General features: G+C 33.6%; 1 protein-coding gene across 2 annotated transcripts; it reads left to right on the top strand.

Annotated features, from left to right (window-relative positions):
* Positions 1-9,401: 9,401 nt before the first annotated feature.
* LOC101213347 (mediator of RNA polymerase II transcription subunit 1) lies at positions 9,402-15,268 on the top strand. 2 transcript variants are annotated; one of them, XM_011656898.2, is made up of 5 exons: positions 9,402-10,924; positions 11,075-11,808; positions 11,899-11,988; positions 13,778-14,548; positions 14,652-15,268. In XM_011656898.2, exons 1-5 carry the CDS (start codon positions 10,816-10,818, stop codon positions 14,784-14,786), a joined length of 1,839 nt encoding a protein of 612 aa, XP_011655200.1. In that variant the 5' UTR covers positions 9,402-10,815; the 3' UTR covers positions 14,787-15,268. The 2 variants fall into 2 exon arrangements, with proteins under 2 accessions (XP_011655200.1, XP_004140377.1); XM_004140329.3 differs by having other exon boundaries at positions 9,403-10,924; positions 11,075-11,817.
* The last annotated feature ends 1,275 nt before the right edge of the window (positions 15,269-16,543 follow it).

Genomic DNA, 16,543 nt, shown 5'->3' on the forward strand with positions numbered 1-16,543 from the left:
AAAATCTCTCACTTGAGATTAGCTAACAAAGATTCCCTAGCTGACTGTTAAAGATTTTCAATGAAAAAATTCTAAACAGTAAATGGAGAGTCAATAGCTTAATTAATAAAATTATCAATTGATATTGTCCCAAAAATCCTCTCAAATCAACTTACCCAAAGTTAAGGTTGAAACCAATTCAACATTGATTGGAAAAAATTTCATAGGTTAATTCCTCCAATTTAGCTAATTGAACCTTCAAGAAAAAACTCCAAATTAAATCCAAATCAAATTATTTAGAACAAAAGTTACTACTTGATGGGTATATCCAAAACCCAACCTAACTCACCAAAAAATGGCCACAAGTGGCTTAAATGGCTTAAGGAAAAAGATAGAATTCTCAAGGATTGGATAAGATTAATGGGCGGCTCAAATGGCTCGAATGAAAGGAGAACTAGCTCGTCTACGAACATGTGAAACAAAGCTTGAATAAAGGAAGCTTGGTGCGGATGGTGGCATGCGAAGGTGGAAGGGCTCGGACATGACATGCAACACAAAATGAAAGGATTCATATGGGTTTCGGCTTGAAGACAAAGACAATAGACTTGGCTGGATAGTGAATGGAGACATGACAACAACGATAGAGTGGGCGACACGACTTCATCTAAACACCAACAGACAAGGCCAAGAAGAGAAATCGGCGAACGACGACGGAGAGAAGGTTAATGGTGGCAGGTGCTAGGCTAACGAAGGAAGAAGAAGATGGTGGGTTTTGGTAGAGCATGTGGACCAAGATATCTCCTCATGAACTCGAATCGGAGACCACCACTACTTAGTCTTAATCTTTAGTATATTATGAACTCATGTTCTCGATAAATCATCCTTTGATTTGTATAGATGAGAGTGACCAGATTGCCGACTCAATATGCTTATCATTTTGGGGACAAGACCGAGTGAGGAGCTAGAAACATAATCACAGACGATATAATTCACTCTTTTCCAACTTTAGAGTAAGTACATGAATGTTCTCTTAGATAGTGTCTTCAAGACTTGAACAAATGGTCATACTCTCTCAATGGCACGAAAAGGGTTTTTGTTTAGTGGTTGGACCCTAAACAAGTTGTTCATTAGAGGAGCATTAATATTTAAGAACTAGAAGTAACTCAAGGGTAAAACGGTAATTTGACCCAACTGGTGTTATGAACACTTGTGAAAGACTAACTTACTGTTATTGGTCCAAATTTGTGGATACATAAATATATATACAGTACGAAGAATTCAATTGTGAGTCTTTAGTGGAGTGCATACACAGTTAACAAATATCGATTAATGTGGTTAATGAGTTTAGTCAATTAATCTCATATCTTTGTAGCTTCTAATTTTTAGGTCTATTAGGTTCTAGCTCGTAAAGGGTAATGAGATTTATTTATATTGGTTGTAATTTAAAATGTTCAAATTTGCACAGAAAATTAATATAATGTATGGTGATATATTATAATATAAAATTTATGTTTTAATTAAATTTTATTATATTAATTTTGGATATGATTCAAAATTAATTTATAAGAGATAAAAATATTTGAATGAGTTTAAATATTAATTTAATGTGAATTAGATTCATATTAAAACTATAGATTAAAATTTAATGTGTATATGATCCACATTAAAACTATAGGTTATGAAAGAAATTTATATTAGAATATGATTTAAATTTGAATTAAATTAAATATAAGATATTTAATTAGAAAATTAATTAATTAATAGTTTAGTTTGATTTAATTAAGAAAAATTGCATTATATGACAAAAACATTTAGAAAAAAATAGCCCATGACACCTCTTTTTTGCATATTGCGAATATGGAAAATATGACAAGTAATTAGTGATATGTGGTTGAAACTCTGTTCTATTGAGTTTGGTTCGGACTCAGGGATGGTTAATTACACAATTAATTCTATGCAATAAGTCATTAGTCGTGATTACTACATGCGGAGTAGTCACTATATACTTCTTTATCGCGTAATTAATGAGTCCTTGTTAAATACAAGTTTTCCCACTATTTGTCCAAGTGTAAGCAAAACAGTGGGTTTTCCTAGACGATCCAAGGTCGAACACATGAAATTGATTCAAGACATTAGTTCTAGGAATTACTTATTATCTAGGCAATATAAAAGAATTAAATAATAACAAATGTAAGAAATGTTAGACTAAACTCAACTATTAAACTAAGTCTCGAGAGTCTGTAAAGAGGGAGTAAGATAGCGGAATGACAATGCGAACTAACTTGTATTAGAGAAATGAAGGAATAAATGTCTATGCATTATCATGCAATTAAGTAGTGCGATAACATTGATGCGATATAACTTACTAAACCGTACTTCTGATTAAGACTTTACTTCTCTCAAAGTCATTATACGTCACACATGGTCGGCTTCCGAGATCCATATGACTAAGTATGATCAGGTGAGAAATATCTAGAAAACATCACTTATAAATGGTATAGGATTTCACTATTAAGGACAACAACTTCTTGGTGCCCACTGTCCACACGTGTTCTCCTTTTGGGATACAAATGTTGAAAATTGTCTCACGAAGGAAGATAGAATTCTTCTTTGCGTACTTTAGTTAGTTCTTTGCTACTTTTTCTCTTGGGTAGTTGGCGACTTACGATGGCCAGACGATGAGAATAGTTCAACCAACGCCATAAGACTTGTAGGCAAAACCTCTTATCAAGAACTTATCACACATCTACATTACAAATAATACATTGATTGATGGAGAGTGAAGACATGATGGATTGAAATAGTATAATGATGCAATATATCAAAGAATGTAGGTAGGTCATTGTACAATATGAATACATATATTACAAAGGGATACAAAAATGGAAAGTAAAAAGAGAATGGCAGCTGTTACAAGTTAGGGGGAATGGGAACTGGGTTCTCTACACTTAAACTCTAAGTTCTCACTTACAACATGACTGGAGAAGAAGAGTGAGGTTACGCAAGACGTCAGAGGAAGGCTGAAGAAATTGTGTGTGTTATTGCCAATTCTCTTCGAAGAAAAATTTCCTTCCAATGGTTTCCACAAACCGATCTCTCATCTCTCATCTCAGAGAATAGGGAGATCTCCGACTGGGATAACAAAAGTAAGTCTTCTTCCTCTTCTCTATAATTCTTTGTATTTTTTTTTGCTTAACCTTAGCCTTATAAGAAAATTAGTTTATGTAATTGTTTGTCAATGTACTGATATTTTTAGGTTCTCAGTTAAATTTGGTTTGGTCTCTATAAGTTTTCCACTACTAGGGCTCTTATCCCTTCAGTTTTGTGGAAGGGTTTTCAAACTTGGCACTTCCATAAACCAACCTAACCTAGAAGAATGTAAATTTTGAATGGACGGATGCTTGTGAACATAGTTTTCAAAAGTTGAAGAAAAGATTTGTAATAGCTCCAATATTAACACTTCCAACTCTTAGTATAAAATTCGAGATCTACTGTGATGCTTCTCATCAAGGTTTGGGTTGTGTCTTTATGCGAAAAGGAAAAGTGGTGGCTTGCAGTGGTCCTCACATTAAAGATCTGGTTGCATTACCTTTTTGGTGAGAGATGTCATATATTAACTAGTCATAAAAGTTTGAAGTTCATATTTGATCAGAAAGAATTAAATCTAAGACAGAGAAGATGGTTAGAATTAATCAATGATTACGACTGCACTATCGATTATCATCCTAGTAAGGCTAATGTGGTGGAAGATGCCTTAAGCAGTAAGTCTAGTCATTGTAACATTGCTCTAAATTCGGTTAGTTCTTCGCTTTTGAGATAATTGAAGATGGGTGAAGCTACTGCGATAGTAGGCAGGTTAGGAATTTTAAATGCACATTTTCAAGTACGACCTACCTTGATAGACTGTATCATTCAAGCTCATATAGAAGATGAAATGATAAGAAAGTTAGCAAAAGAGGTAAAACTAAACTAAAGAATGAATTATAGCTTGAGGGGTGATGATGCCTTAATTAAATATGATAAGTTGTGTGTACATAGAGATCAAGCAATAAAAGATCAAATTTTAGAGGAAACACATAGTTCTGCATATGCAATGCATCCTGGTAGTACGAAAATGTATAGAACTTTGAAGAAACACTGCTGGTAGCCAGATATGAAGCTTGAAATTGCAGAATACGTGGCTAAGTATTTAATCTATTAGCAAGTTAAACCTGAACGACAGAACCAGTGGGACTTCTAAACCCACTTGCAGTGCCTACCATGAACTTTTTATTTGGACTTCCCCACACACCAGTGGGTATGATGACATTTGGGTGATAATTGGCAAACTTACAAAGACAACAAGATTTCTACCAGTCAAGGTTACTTTCACCTTGGATAAGCAGGCCAAATTGTATGTTGATAATATTGTAAGTGCGTATAGAGCTCCCCTATCTATTGTGTCCAATTGAGATTTCAGGTTTACCTCAAAGTTTTGGTCGAGTTTACAACAAGCCTTGGGTACCAAGTTACATTTCAGTACCGCATTTCATTCTCAGATAGATGGTTAGTTAAAAAGAACCATCAAGACTTTGGAAGATATACTTCGAGCTTATGTTTTGCAATTCAAGGGTAATTGGGATGCTCACTTGCCATTAATGAAATTTGTGTATAATAATAGTTTCCATTCAAGTATTGGAATGGAACCATACGAAGCCTTATTTGGTAGACGTTGTAGAACTTCAATGTGTTGGAATAAAGTTGGAGAAAGAAAGTTAGTGGGGCCAGAATTAGTACAAGCCACTTCAGAGAATGTAAAAATTATTAGAGAGAAGTTGAAAACAGCTTAGGATCGTCAAAAGAGTTATGTAAATATGCGTCAGAAAGACTTGGAATTTGAGGTTGGTGACAAGGTTATTCTAAAGTTATCTCCTTGGAAAGATGTGTTTCGTTTTGACAGAAAAGGGAAGCTGAGTCTAAGATTTATTGAACCCTATGAGATACTAGAACGTATTGGACCTGTGGCATATCGTTTAACCTTGCATATGGAACTTTTCAGGATTCATGATGTGTTTCATGTGTCTATGTTGCGTAAGTACGTTTGTGATCCATCTCATATTCTTGAGGTACAACCAGTTCATTTGAAAGAGAATTTGTCTTACAAAGAGGAACCAATACAAATTCTTCACAAAGTCATACCGTTAGTTAAAGTTCTTTAGAGGAACCATACTACAAAAGAGGCAACGTGGGAAACTGTGCAGATAATGAAATCTCAATACCCACAACTCTTCACTTCATCACCTTGACCAAATTTTGAGAACTGAATTCTTAAAAATGAGGTAATAACTTGTAAGCTATCTTTCGTTTTCCTGTATTAGTTATTTATTTTAATAATTTCTAAGTTGTAAAAAACAAGTTTAAGTCCATTTGTCACATTTTTAAGGTTTACTTAATTAATATGCAGAATAATTCTACAATACATTGATGAGATTATGAGAATGAATGTGTTTCCATGTGGTATAAGCCTTGAACTTGATTTTAGAAAGGGAAGTGATATCCCATGCGATTTCTAAATGTTGATAATAAGATTTGAATTGTGTTATTTGACTAACTATTGAAAGGACTTGTTTGAACTCAATAATCTAGTATTGAAATGCAAAATGTTTATAGCGCATGATTTGACAAAATAATTATAATGCCTAAATACAAAGATTTGATTTATAAAATTATTAATAAAGAATCTCACTCACTAGACGTTTTCGTCTAACCTTTCAAATGTTTTGTTTTCTTTCCCCCAAGTAGCGAAGAACATTTAGTGTTGAACTTGCAGTCTTGATTGCCTATCGTGCCCCTTTGCGAATACATCATTTGGTAGTGGCCACTGTCAATTCGGGTAGCATGTAGAGCTAGGCAAAAAAGAGTCAAATGGTTGTCTTAAAACGTTGTACTTTTGAAGTTTGACTAGACTTGTACTCATGCTTAACGAACTTTTAATCCAATATTAATGAAGCCTTTGTTATTTGTAAATAAGCTCTCATCTCAATCACATTATAATTAGATGTTCATCCATTTCACTTATTGGATCTACGAGATATCTCGCGGAGAGACTTGTGTAAAATATCTAGACGATCAAGTCTTTCCTACATTAAGTGACTTGAGGATGGAGCGTGACAAAGAGTCATGCCCCTATTTAAAGGTTTAACTCAAGATCCTAATTGATTTAGTAAAATCCCTTTAATCTACATAAATCCCTTGAAATCTAATTTCATATATTCAGCTATTATTATTATAAATTTAAATAAAATTGGCTTGGGATAAAAGACTACTACATTTAAATTTTATTCCAAATTAGATTTAAATCTTGGATTTTTAAATTCAAGCTAAATCAAATTATGGATAATATTTTCCATTTATGTCAATTTAGATTGGAACCATAATCTAAATTTCAAATTTACGATTAAAAACTTAAATTTTGTTCAAGTTCAAACTATTGAGATTTTATCTTCAAATCAAAATAGATTAAAGATAAACTCTAAAATATATTTCAAAGATCTGGCAATATTCCAGATTTTTCTAAAAAAGATATTGTCAAAATTTAAGTTCATACCCTAACTATGAATAAGACTTCAAAATTATCACAAATTGATGTTTGGTTCTATTACAAAATTTATCACATAATCCAAATTTGAAGGGTTAAAATTGAGGTTTTCTCCTTATCTCCAATTAAAATCGAGACATTTTTTCGAGTTTTAATCTAAATTCAAATCTAATTTTTTATCCTCAAATCAAATTAAATTACGGATAAAATCTCAAGTTTATCTCAAATTGAAATTTAATCATGTTCCAATTTTTATTCAAAATTCAAATCGATTTTTATCCTCAAGTCAAATTAAATTGTGGAAACTCTCCAAATTTAACGTGAATATCTGGAAAGAAGTTCAATTTTACTCCAAATTCAACTTTAAATTAAGCAGTGAAAATTTTACTAAAATTCAAATTGTAGTTTATATCAAGAAAGAGCTAAAGTTTGATAGAACAAAAAAAAATTAATTTAGTTAATAAAGCTCAAATTCTTATGGTTGGATCTAAGGAGCCAAATTCATGGGCCAAATAAATCCAAGCTCACAAATTCCAAAGAAAACTCTATAAAAAGATGATTTTATTTATTCTAAGGCCAAAGAGAGTTCTCTCACCCATCTGAAGACTCCCTAGCTCCATCTGCATATATACATGAGAATTATGTTGCATCAAACTACACCAACACACGAAATACATTTTTATGAAAACTTGGTGTGAATGAGTGTTGGTAATCTTAAGTTTCATACAATTTTTGAAACATACCAAAGGTGAGATGATACAATTTTTGAGACATACAAATGGCTTTTGACATATAAATATCTTTAACATAAAAGCAAGAATAACTGTTGAAAATGAGTATATTAAAAAAAAAAAAAAAACGAAAGAACAAAATTTCTAGTAAAAGAAATTAGAGAGTATAAGAAAAGAGAAGGGAGAGGCGTTACATAGTTGAAGACGAGATTGAGGACACATGTTTAAGAAAAAACAAACCATCTCTCCTTCAAGACCTAAATGAAAATAAAAAAGGAAACTTCACTATTTGTAGAGAAAAATGAGATATTATTTATTTTATTTTCTTATAACACTTTAAAGTTTTAAACTTTCAATTTTAGATAAAATTTAAATAGAGACAGTGTGTGTATATATAAATATTATCTCTATTATCAACTTGAGATTTGTTTTCTAAACACTGTTTGGGCAAGTTTGTCTAAAATTATAATAATTTAAACATGATTTACTATTTTACACTTATAAATTTTTATTTGTTTGTAATATTTACTATTTTATTTTCAAACTAAAATAATTTATATATTCAAATTCATATTATTATAACTCAAACAAAAATAGTTTATATCTCAAACACAAACTATTATATTCCAAAGATAATAATCTATAATTATAATAACCAAATTTCTTCTCCTTCATTTTTTAGACTATCAAAGTGAAATAAATATTTTTATTTTTTAAATTCGTACTAATTTAACTTGAAAAGCCAAAATAAATAGGAAAATATTCTATTGAAAAACCTTATTTAAATGCCAATTCATAGTTTTAAGAGAAAATACATCCAACAATCAAAATATTTAGGAAAAATAGCTCATGACAATAATTTTTTGTATATTACGAATATGAAAAAATTAGTGATATTAGACAGCTACAATCGTAAGACTATCAGACGATAATCATGAAACTGTTAAAGGGTCACGCTTTTAAATTTGTTACTTTTGCATAAAAATGTCGTGGTATGAACTTTATTATTATAATTTTTTTTGTTATTTTAAAGTAAATATCTGGTTTTAAAACCTTATTTAATGAATTTAATGTAAATTTACGATATAAAATCCTATAATCAATCACCGGAAGGATAGAAGATTTTCTCGTAACCTTTTAGATGGTATAATATAGGTAAGAATAAAATAAAGATATTGATTTAAATACGCTTATAAAGTAAACAAATCACCAGAAACATGAAAAGTTTGAATATTTTAGTGTAGACCACAACTTAGTCAAATTATTTTAAAATATTTGATTTTTAACTTTAATTATCATTGATAATTAATAAAGGAAAGCTTAAAAGTTTAATAAACTTTTAAATAAAAATTATTAACAAACTTTGAAATTGAATCCATTTATTAAATTGACAAACACAGAAAGAAAAGAATGTAAAAAAGAAAAAAAGAATGTAAAAATTCTTATTTGAAAAACCACATATCACTTTATAAATAATTAATTATACCTATGAATGACGACGGTGCCTATTAAAAATAAAATTTAAACCATCGTTAGGTTAAAACAATTGAAAGAAAGAAAGAGAGAAAAAGAAGACTGATCTAATGACAATTTTGTAACTAAAAGATTATTAAAATGTTGTTATTTAATTAATTTGGTTGGAGCAATTGATCGGTAATTTCGTAGAAAATATGTGAAAATAATTAAAAAAAAAAAAAAGGAGGTCAGGTAAAGGCTATATGAAATATGTGGCCTACCTACACTGTACCATACACCGAGTCACAGCAAATCACCCCCTCAACACCAAGAAAAATTAGTTCACAACCAACGTTGGCGGAATTTTCTTATTCTTATATTTTCTGAGACTCCAAAGATCACCAAAGTATTTATTCAAGAATTACTATCAATATTTATTTTTATTGTAACAACAACTACGATAATTAATAAAATAAATAATAGCAACAACAATAATAAAAAGATTTAGATTTAGCCATAGACCTGAAAGAAGAGAAGAAACAATAGGGGAAATTTCAATTGTAGAGACGTTTGTTTTGTTTTTTCAGAGTATCAAAGAGAGAAACCAAAGTCTAAAATTATTTATTTATTTATTTATTATTTTATTTTTCACAATCGCCGTCTCTCCCTTCCAAGACTCTTCTCTATACGCTCCTTCGCTCGCTCGCTCGCTCTCTCGCTTCATCTTCTCTCTATCTCTCTATTTCTCTCTCTCTCCGCCGTTCCGTTTCTCTCTGCCGTTCTCCTTTCTCTCTGCCACCGCACGGCGGCTGAAACTCACCCAACCCAACAAACAGACAAAAACCCTATTCTCTGTTCCGAACACCCAAGCCTCATTTTCTCTCATTCACAATCCCTTTCCCTCTCTCTCCGCCGCCGCTTTCGTTCTTCACACTCTCAAACTCTCTCTTTACCTATCTATTTTGTTGTCTCCCTCTTCAGCTCGCATTTCTTTTTGTTTTGGGGACATACAGCAACCACTGGGAGGCAGTTATTGAAAGCAGTTGCGCCTTCTGGGGTTTCTCTCAATCAGTCTTCAGGGTAGGGTTAGTTCTTCGTCTTCATCGGATATTTCACAGGTTTTATTATATCTCTCTTCTGTATTTCTCTTGCGGGTTTGGACCTCTACGGAAGTTTTTTTTCTTTTAACGGAGGGTGCATAATTTGGTTTAGGGTTTCTGATAATTTTGTCTTTTTGGGCACATTTAATCGGACTTGGGATTCTGGTTATTCCAATTTCTTATTTAGCTAGGGTTTCTTTTTGTTTTCTGATCGAACTGTTTTGACGGGGATAATCTTCTGTTCTGGAATTGCTTCACCACCTCTTTATTCCTGAGGTATACCTTCTTTATCTTTCCGCATCTCCACCGATTCCCTCATAGATGAGGGTTTTCCGAGCGTGTTTTGCTGGCCGAATCTACAGTTAATCGAACACGGAGGCCGGAGGACGACAGTGAGGCCTTTCCTTTTAAGTTTTAACATTCTTTTTAATTGAACACCTTCATTTTATCCCTGATATTTCCTCTGTTTTAACATCCTCTGGTATTTCACACCCGTATGAGAATTAGGGTATATTGATTTTGCACATAAGATAAGATAAATCCCCTTCAGAATGCGTTCCAGCTTGTAGCCAAATTGGTAGCTACTTGCTTGAATACCGGTGGTTGTGAAGTAGGATAGTTGTAGAAGATAGACTTCTTCAGTGGTATTCAGGACATAAATTTTGAGAACCATCCTCTGGGTGTACGAGTTTGCAACTCTGAAGTAATTCACTGCACGCCTGTATTTGCTGGTGGAACCTTGGATATGCCATAAATCTGATGATACATATGCTTTGGTGCCGTGACTTGTCAGGGATGATCGTGAAAGTTCATTCAGCTTAAAATAGTGGTTAGGCATTTGAAATAATAAAGTACAGGCTAGAGCTTTATAAATTTCTCTGCACAAGGAATACAGTTTTTGGTAATTCGAGGTGGTAAAGAAGGCAAGAAGTGCTCTTTTCTTCTGATATTTTGATCATGTTCAGTATTCCTTATGGAAAGAAGTGAACCCACATTAGTCCCAGAATGGTTGAGAAGTACTGGAAGCGTTGCTGGTGGCGGCAATCCAAACCACCATTTTCCGTCATCTTCTTCCCACTCAGGTAGTGCTTTCTTTCTTTCTTTCTTTCTTTCTTTTTGTTTTCTTTTTTATTGTTGCATGCTTCTAATAAGAGATGCACTCACTTACTGCTGACTTGCCTCTATTTTGATATTGTGAACGCTGTTAATGTGTATCCTATGTTATTGTGTAGATGTTCCCTCTCTATCTCAATCGAGAAATAGAATTTCCAAGACCACTGGCGATTTTGACTCTTCACGTTCTTCTTTTCTGGATCGGACATCTTCATCAAATTCAAGGAGAAGTTCGAGCAATGGTTCTTCTAAACATGCATATAGTAGTTTTAACAGGGGTCATCGTGATAAGGATCGTGAGAAAGAAAAGGATAGGTTAAACTTTGGAGATAATTGGGACCGTGACGCACATGACCCTCTTGGAAAGATTCTCTCCAACAGGATTGATAAAGATGCTTTGCGACGGTCCCATTCAATGGTATCCAGGAAGCAAGGTGAGTTGTTTCATAGAAGAGTTGGAACAGAACTAAAAAGTCACAACAGCAGCAATGGAATTCTTTCTGGAACTAGCGTCGGCAGTAGCATTCAGAAAGCTGTATTTGAAAAGGATTTCCCTTCACTGGGATCTGAAGAAAAGCAGGGAGCATCAGAAATTGGAAGAGTTTCATCTCCTGGTTTGAGCTCACCAGTCCAAAGCTTACCAATTGGCAATTCAGCCTTAATTGTTGGTGGAGAGGGATGGACCTCTGCTCTTGCGGAGGTGCCCAGTATGATTGGAAGCACCACAGGGTCATCGTCCTTTCAACAAACTGTTCCTGCTACATCAGGGGCAGGGCCTCTGAGTGTGACAGCTGGACTCAATATGGCTGAAGCTTTGGTGCAGGCTCCATCTCGAGCTCGTGCTGCTCCCCAGGTATCTGAGGTACTATACCAACCTTCTTGCGCTGTATATTATTTTCTCCTTTTGATTTAACAGTCTCATCTTTTATCCCCACTTTGGTAGTTATCTGTCAAGACCCAGAGGCTTGAGGAATTGGCTATTAAACAGTCCAGGCAATTAATACCAGTGACACCTTCTATGCCAAAAGCTATGGTAATTGGAGCTAATGCAAATTTTGATTCTTTGTTGTCAGATTTTTTTCCTACCTACTTATATTTTAATTATTTTGTGTTTGTTGACAAAAAAAATATGAAGGTTCGTACTTAAAATATAGTAGAAAACTGAGAAAATTCTGCACGGTACCTAGACAACTTGTCCCAATCTTTGATTTCAGCTGGGACTACTCTCCTCGAAGCTACTTTTGTGTTTTAGTATTATGGCACAAAAGATGTATATATAACAAATTATAGTGAAAATTGTGCGACAAAGTTGCGATATGTTTTGACATTTTTTCTGCGACGGCTGTTGGTGGCTGGTTGCTGGTGATATAAATTTTTGGATTTAGCTTGTTAAATAAACTCGACTTCTGCATTTTAGGAACTGTAAATGTTTTTGTGGTAGTTTGTTATTCAGCTTCAACTTACTCTCATTGATTAAAAACAGTGTTAAATTGCAGAAGTCGAAACATTTGTTAAAAATTTCGTAGCCATTTGCATTGTGCTAGATAACTAGACCATTTCCCCCCCAAATTTGATGAGAAACTCTATTTGAGAATGTCAGAACTATTGGGAGAACAAAGACAAGTGTTTTCTTTCCTGGCTCCTTTTGGAAATTTGTAAGAACTAGATGATAGGAAGGAGATAACCAGATTCTATTTGGCCTTTGGGATTCATTCCATAGTATGCATATTTGTGCTTTGCTACTTTTGACACTTTACAGACTGAATTATCTTTGGTTGATCACTTTTTGTTCTCTCTCAAGGATGGAAAAGGCCAATGTTAGATTCAATATGCTTTAAAGGAAGTGTAAAGTTTATTTGAGATTGTTGTGCTGTAGTCAATATGTCACTGATGGCTGGTTTTACTTTGTTTGTTAACGTGTTATATTTGGTAGGCAAGTTTTCTGTTAACTGAATGTCAACCCCTCTTCAGTAATAATAGTTGTAACTTGACTGAGTATTTCTCTTGTAAAAGGTTCACATTGTCTTCTGTTTTGTCTTTTGAAGCTGATGTAAATTATTGTTGAGTTTCAGTATGGTGATGTAATAGACTTGCTTAGTAGTAAACGATCGTGAGTTGGCCTAGTGGTAAAAAGGAAGATATAGTCTTCAATTATTTATATTTAACTAAGAGGTCATAGATTCAATCCATGGTGGCCACCTACCTAAGAATTAACTTTCTACTAGTTTTCTTGACACCCAAATGTTGTAGGATCAGACGGTTGTCCTGTGACATTATTCGAGGTGTGGGTAAACTGGCCCGAACACTCACGGTTATCTGGAAAAAAGACTTGCTTTGGAGTATAGTTGTTAAAGTAGTTTTAAAACAAAAAAAAACTTGTACTATTTTGTTGTGTTTTATTTAATGATTTCAAAACTAATTTATATACATCTGATCAATAGTCTTCTAAAATTTTAAATAGATTTCAATATGTTATTCTTATTTTTACATTCTGAAGAAATAACTGAAAATTAAAATGTAGGCCATATCTTTGCTGATAAATTTTAGTAGACTTGTCTGTGAATTTTGACAATTTTGACATAATGCATCCAAGAAGTTCACCCTTATAATATGAATGTGGTTAGTTTTTTTATGTTTTGAATAACCCCCTATCTTCCCCCCCACCCCCAAATACCATGGTAAATTTCTACAACGGTGTATTGATTTTAACTTCCATCTCTGTACTAAACATATCTAGGAATACTTATCTCTCATTATTATATCTGACTGCAAATCTTCTGTTTCCTCCCTTAAGTAATCGTTAGTGTTTTTTTCTTTGACAGGTGCTTAGTTCTTCGGATAAATCAAAGCCCAAATTGGCATCAAGAACTGGAGAACTTAATGCAACCATCAAGGGTGGACAGCCACAACCCTTGTTAGTTCATGCCAACCAATCTCGTGTAGGACATGTCAAGCCCGATGCTCAAAAGAGTTCTCATGGGAAGTTTCTTGTTTTGAAACCTGTACGAGAAAATGGTGTCTCCCTTGCAGCAAAGGATGTCTCAAGTCCGACTAGTAATGCAAACAGCATGGCAGCAAACAGCCAGTTCGCTCTTGCACCTTCAGTTCCACATGCTCCTTTGAGAAGCCCAAATAATATAAATGTTTCTTCTATGGAGCGCAAAATTGCTAGCTTAGATCTCAAAACTGGAACAACATTGGAAAAAAGACCATCCTTATCCCAAGTCCAGAGCCGGAATGATTTCTTTAAGCTCATTAAGAAGAAAACTTCAATGAATTCTTCTGCTGTTCTCTCAGATTCATGCTCTTCTGTGAAGTCTCCTTCAATTGGCCAATCTAATGAACTAACAAGTGAAGAAATGGGCACCGCAAGTCCTCGTGTCATTGAAAATGGTGCTGTGGAGAATAGAAATGGCAATAGTTCTGAAGAGGTTCAAGTATCTCGTGACAGTGGTGAAAAAACTGAGAGCCACGTTGCTGCAGAATCTCTAGATGAAGAGGAGGCTGCTTTTCTTCGTTCTCTTGGATGGGATGAAAGCTGTGGTGAGGACGAAGGCCTTACTGAAGAAGAAATCAATTCTTTCTATCGGGAGGTAAATATATAATATTTCTATTGCACTGCCTTGGGTTTTCAAAGTGTACTGTTTTTTTCTCTGTTAGCTGATGAAATTATAAATGTAATTATTAATTTTGCAGTACGTGAACTTGAAGCCATCTCTAAAAATTGGTCGATGCATTCAGCCAAAGATATTTGTGCCATCTGAATCTCGTGTGGACAGCAAGGATGATGGAGCCGGTTCTGAATTGAGCTCATCTGACTCAGAAGCCTGAATTTACATTTTTCTTTTTCACCCATGAGAAGTTCTAGTTCACATTTTTTAATGGCAGTGGGGTTAGTTCTTTTTTTTTCTTTTCTTCTTTTCCCCCTTTAAAATTTTTTTTCCCTTCTTTTTTGTTTTTGATGGTTTAAAAGAAATGCTGATGATGAGAGTTGGTTGGGTTGGAAGAAGAGAGGTGGATGTTAATTGAACACTGAACAGTGCAAATAGTGAAATAAGTTACAGTTGCCCAAATCATCCTTGCTGCCTACCTTTACAGCAGAGGAGTTTTTGCGGTTTTTGAAAAAGGGCAGTTGGCTGAGGTTTGGCAGGCCTTAAAGATGTGTATGGAAATTTGCATCTTTTGGTTTATTTTTGCATTTCTTTCTTTCTTTCTTTCTTTTTTTAATTCTGGAAGTTACTAGGAAAAAAAATAGTTACTCCTTTCAAGGAAATTGGGAAATTATGGAAAATTGAAAAAGGTTTCTATCTTCATTCGGCATATATTGATTTATTGTTTGAAACGTTACCTTTTTAGAGTTGGGTAGTGTTGGACTTGTTTTGACATTGAATTGCACTTATTACACATTAATTAAGAGTATTTAACTTTGAGATTAGTTGTTTAGTGCCATGGAGTCGCCCAAATTTTTAATCATCCCAACGTTTGACGAATCTATTTGGCACCAATTGGTATCTCAAAAACTTTTTAATATTGTACGCTGTGTTGTGCAACTACGTTTGTATTTTTGAAATTTTAGGTTTGTTTTAGTAACCAAACCCATTTTATAACATATCTAAATCTTTTGTCCATTTTTTTCCGTATAAAAACAAGGTTTGTAAATGGAAAAAAAAAAAAAAAACCAAACTTTTATTAATATTTAAAATGGGAAACTCTAGAATATAGCAACTTTTAGGGTTGCAATTGGATAGATATCAAAGACCGAAATCCTTTTATATGGTTCCTGGGGTATATATCAACTTTCTAAGTTTTATTTGGGTATATGGAAATAGTTTTTTCCTCTGGATTGTGGCGAACGTGTGCTCCACGTAATTTTGTTCTTTTAGAACTCAAAAATGCCCCAAAAAGAATATTAAGTTGATTGTAACTAATTTTTGTTTTAAGCATTTTTTAAATAATTTTTTTTCTATTGATCTTCCCACTATTTTGAAATTCGTTAATTGTGTGTACACTCCACTAAAGACTCACAGTTGAACTCTTTTCATTATATATATATTTCTATGTCTACGGATATAGACTAATAACATGAAGCCAGTCCTTCACAAGTGTTTGTAACATCAACTGGGTCAAATTACTGTTTTACCTATGGGTTACTTCTAGTCCTCCTCTAATGAACCTGTATATGATCCAACCACTAAACAAAAACCTCTCTCATGCCATAGAGAGAGTAAGACCCTTTGTTCAAGTTATGAAGACACCATTTAAGGGAACACTCATCTACTTACCCTAAAGTTGGGAAGAAGTGAATTTCATCTTGTGTGGTTATGTTTTCAGCTCTCTACTCGATCTTGTCTCCAAAATGATATGCATATTGGGTCGGCAATCTGATCATTTTCATCTGTACAAATCAAAGAACAATCTCTCGCAAACAAGAGTTCGTAATACACTCAGGATTAAGACTAAGTTACCTAGGTTATCTTAATGAAATAGAAACCTAACTAGTTAATGGAGTTACATCTAGTGGTTACTATTTCGTGAAGACAAGACATAGGATCATAGGATACCCTCACTTGCATGTCACCTACATGAAC

This window comes from Cucumis sativus, chromosome 5 (genome assembly GCF_000004075.3).
Source record: "Cucumis sativus cultivar 9930 chromosome 5, Cucumber_9930_V3, whole genome shotgun sequence".
NCBI classification, from domain to species: Eukaryota; Viridiplantae; Streptophyta; class Magnoliopsida; order Cucurbitales; family Cucurbitaceae; genus Cucumis; species Cucumis sativus.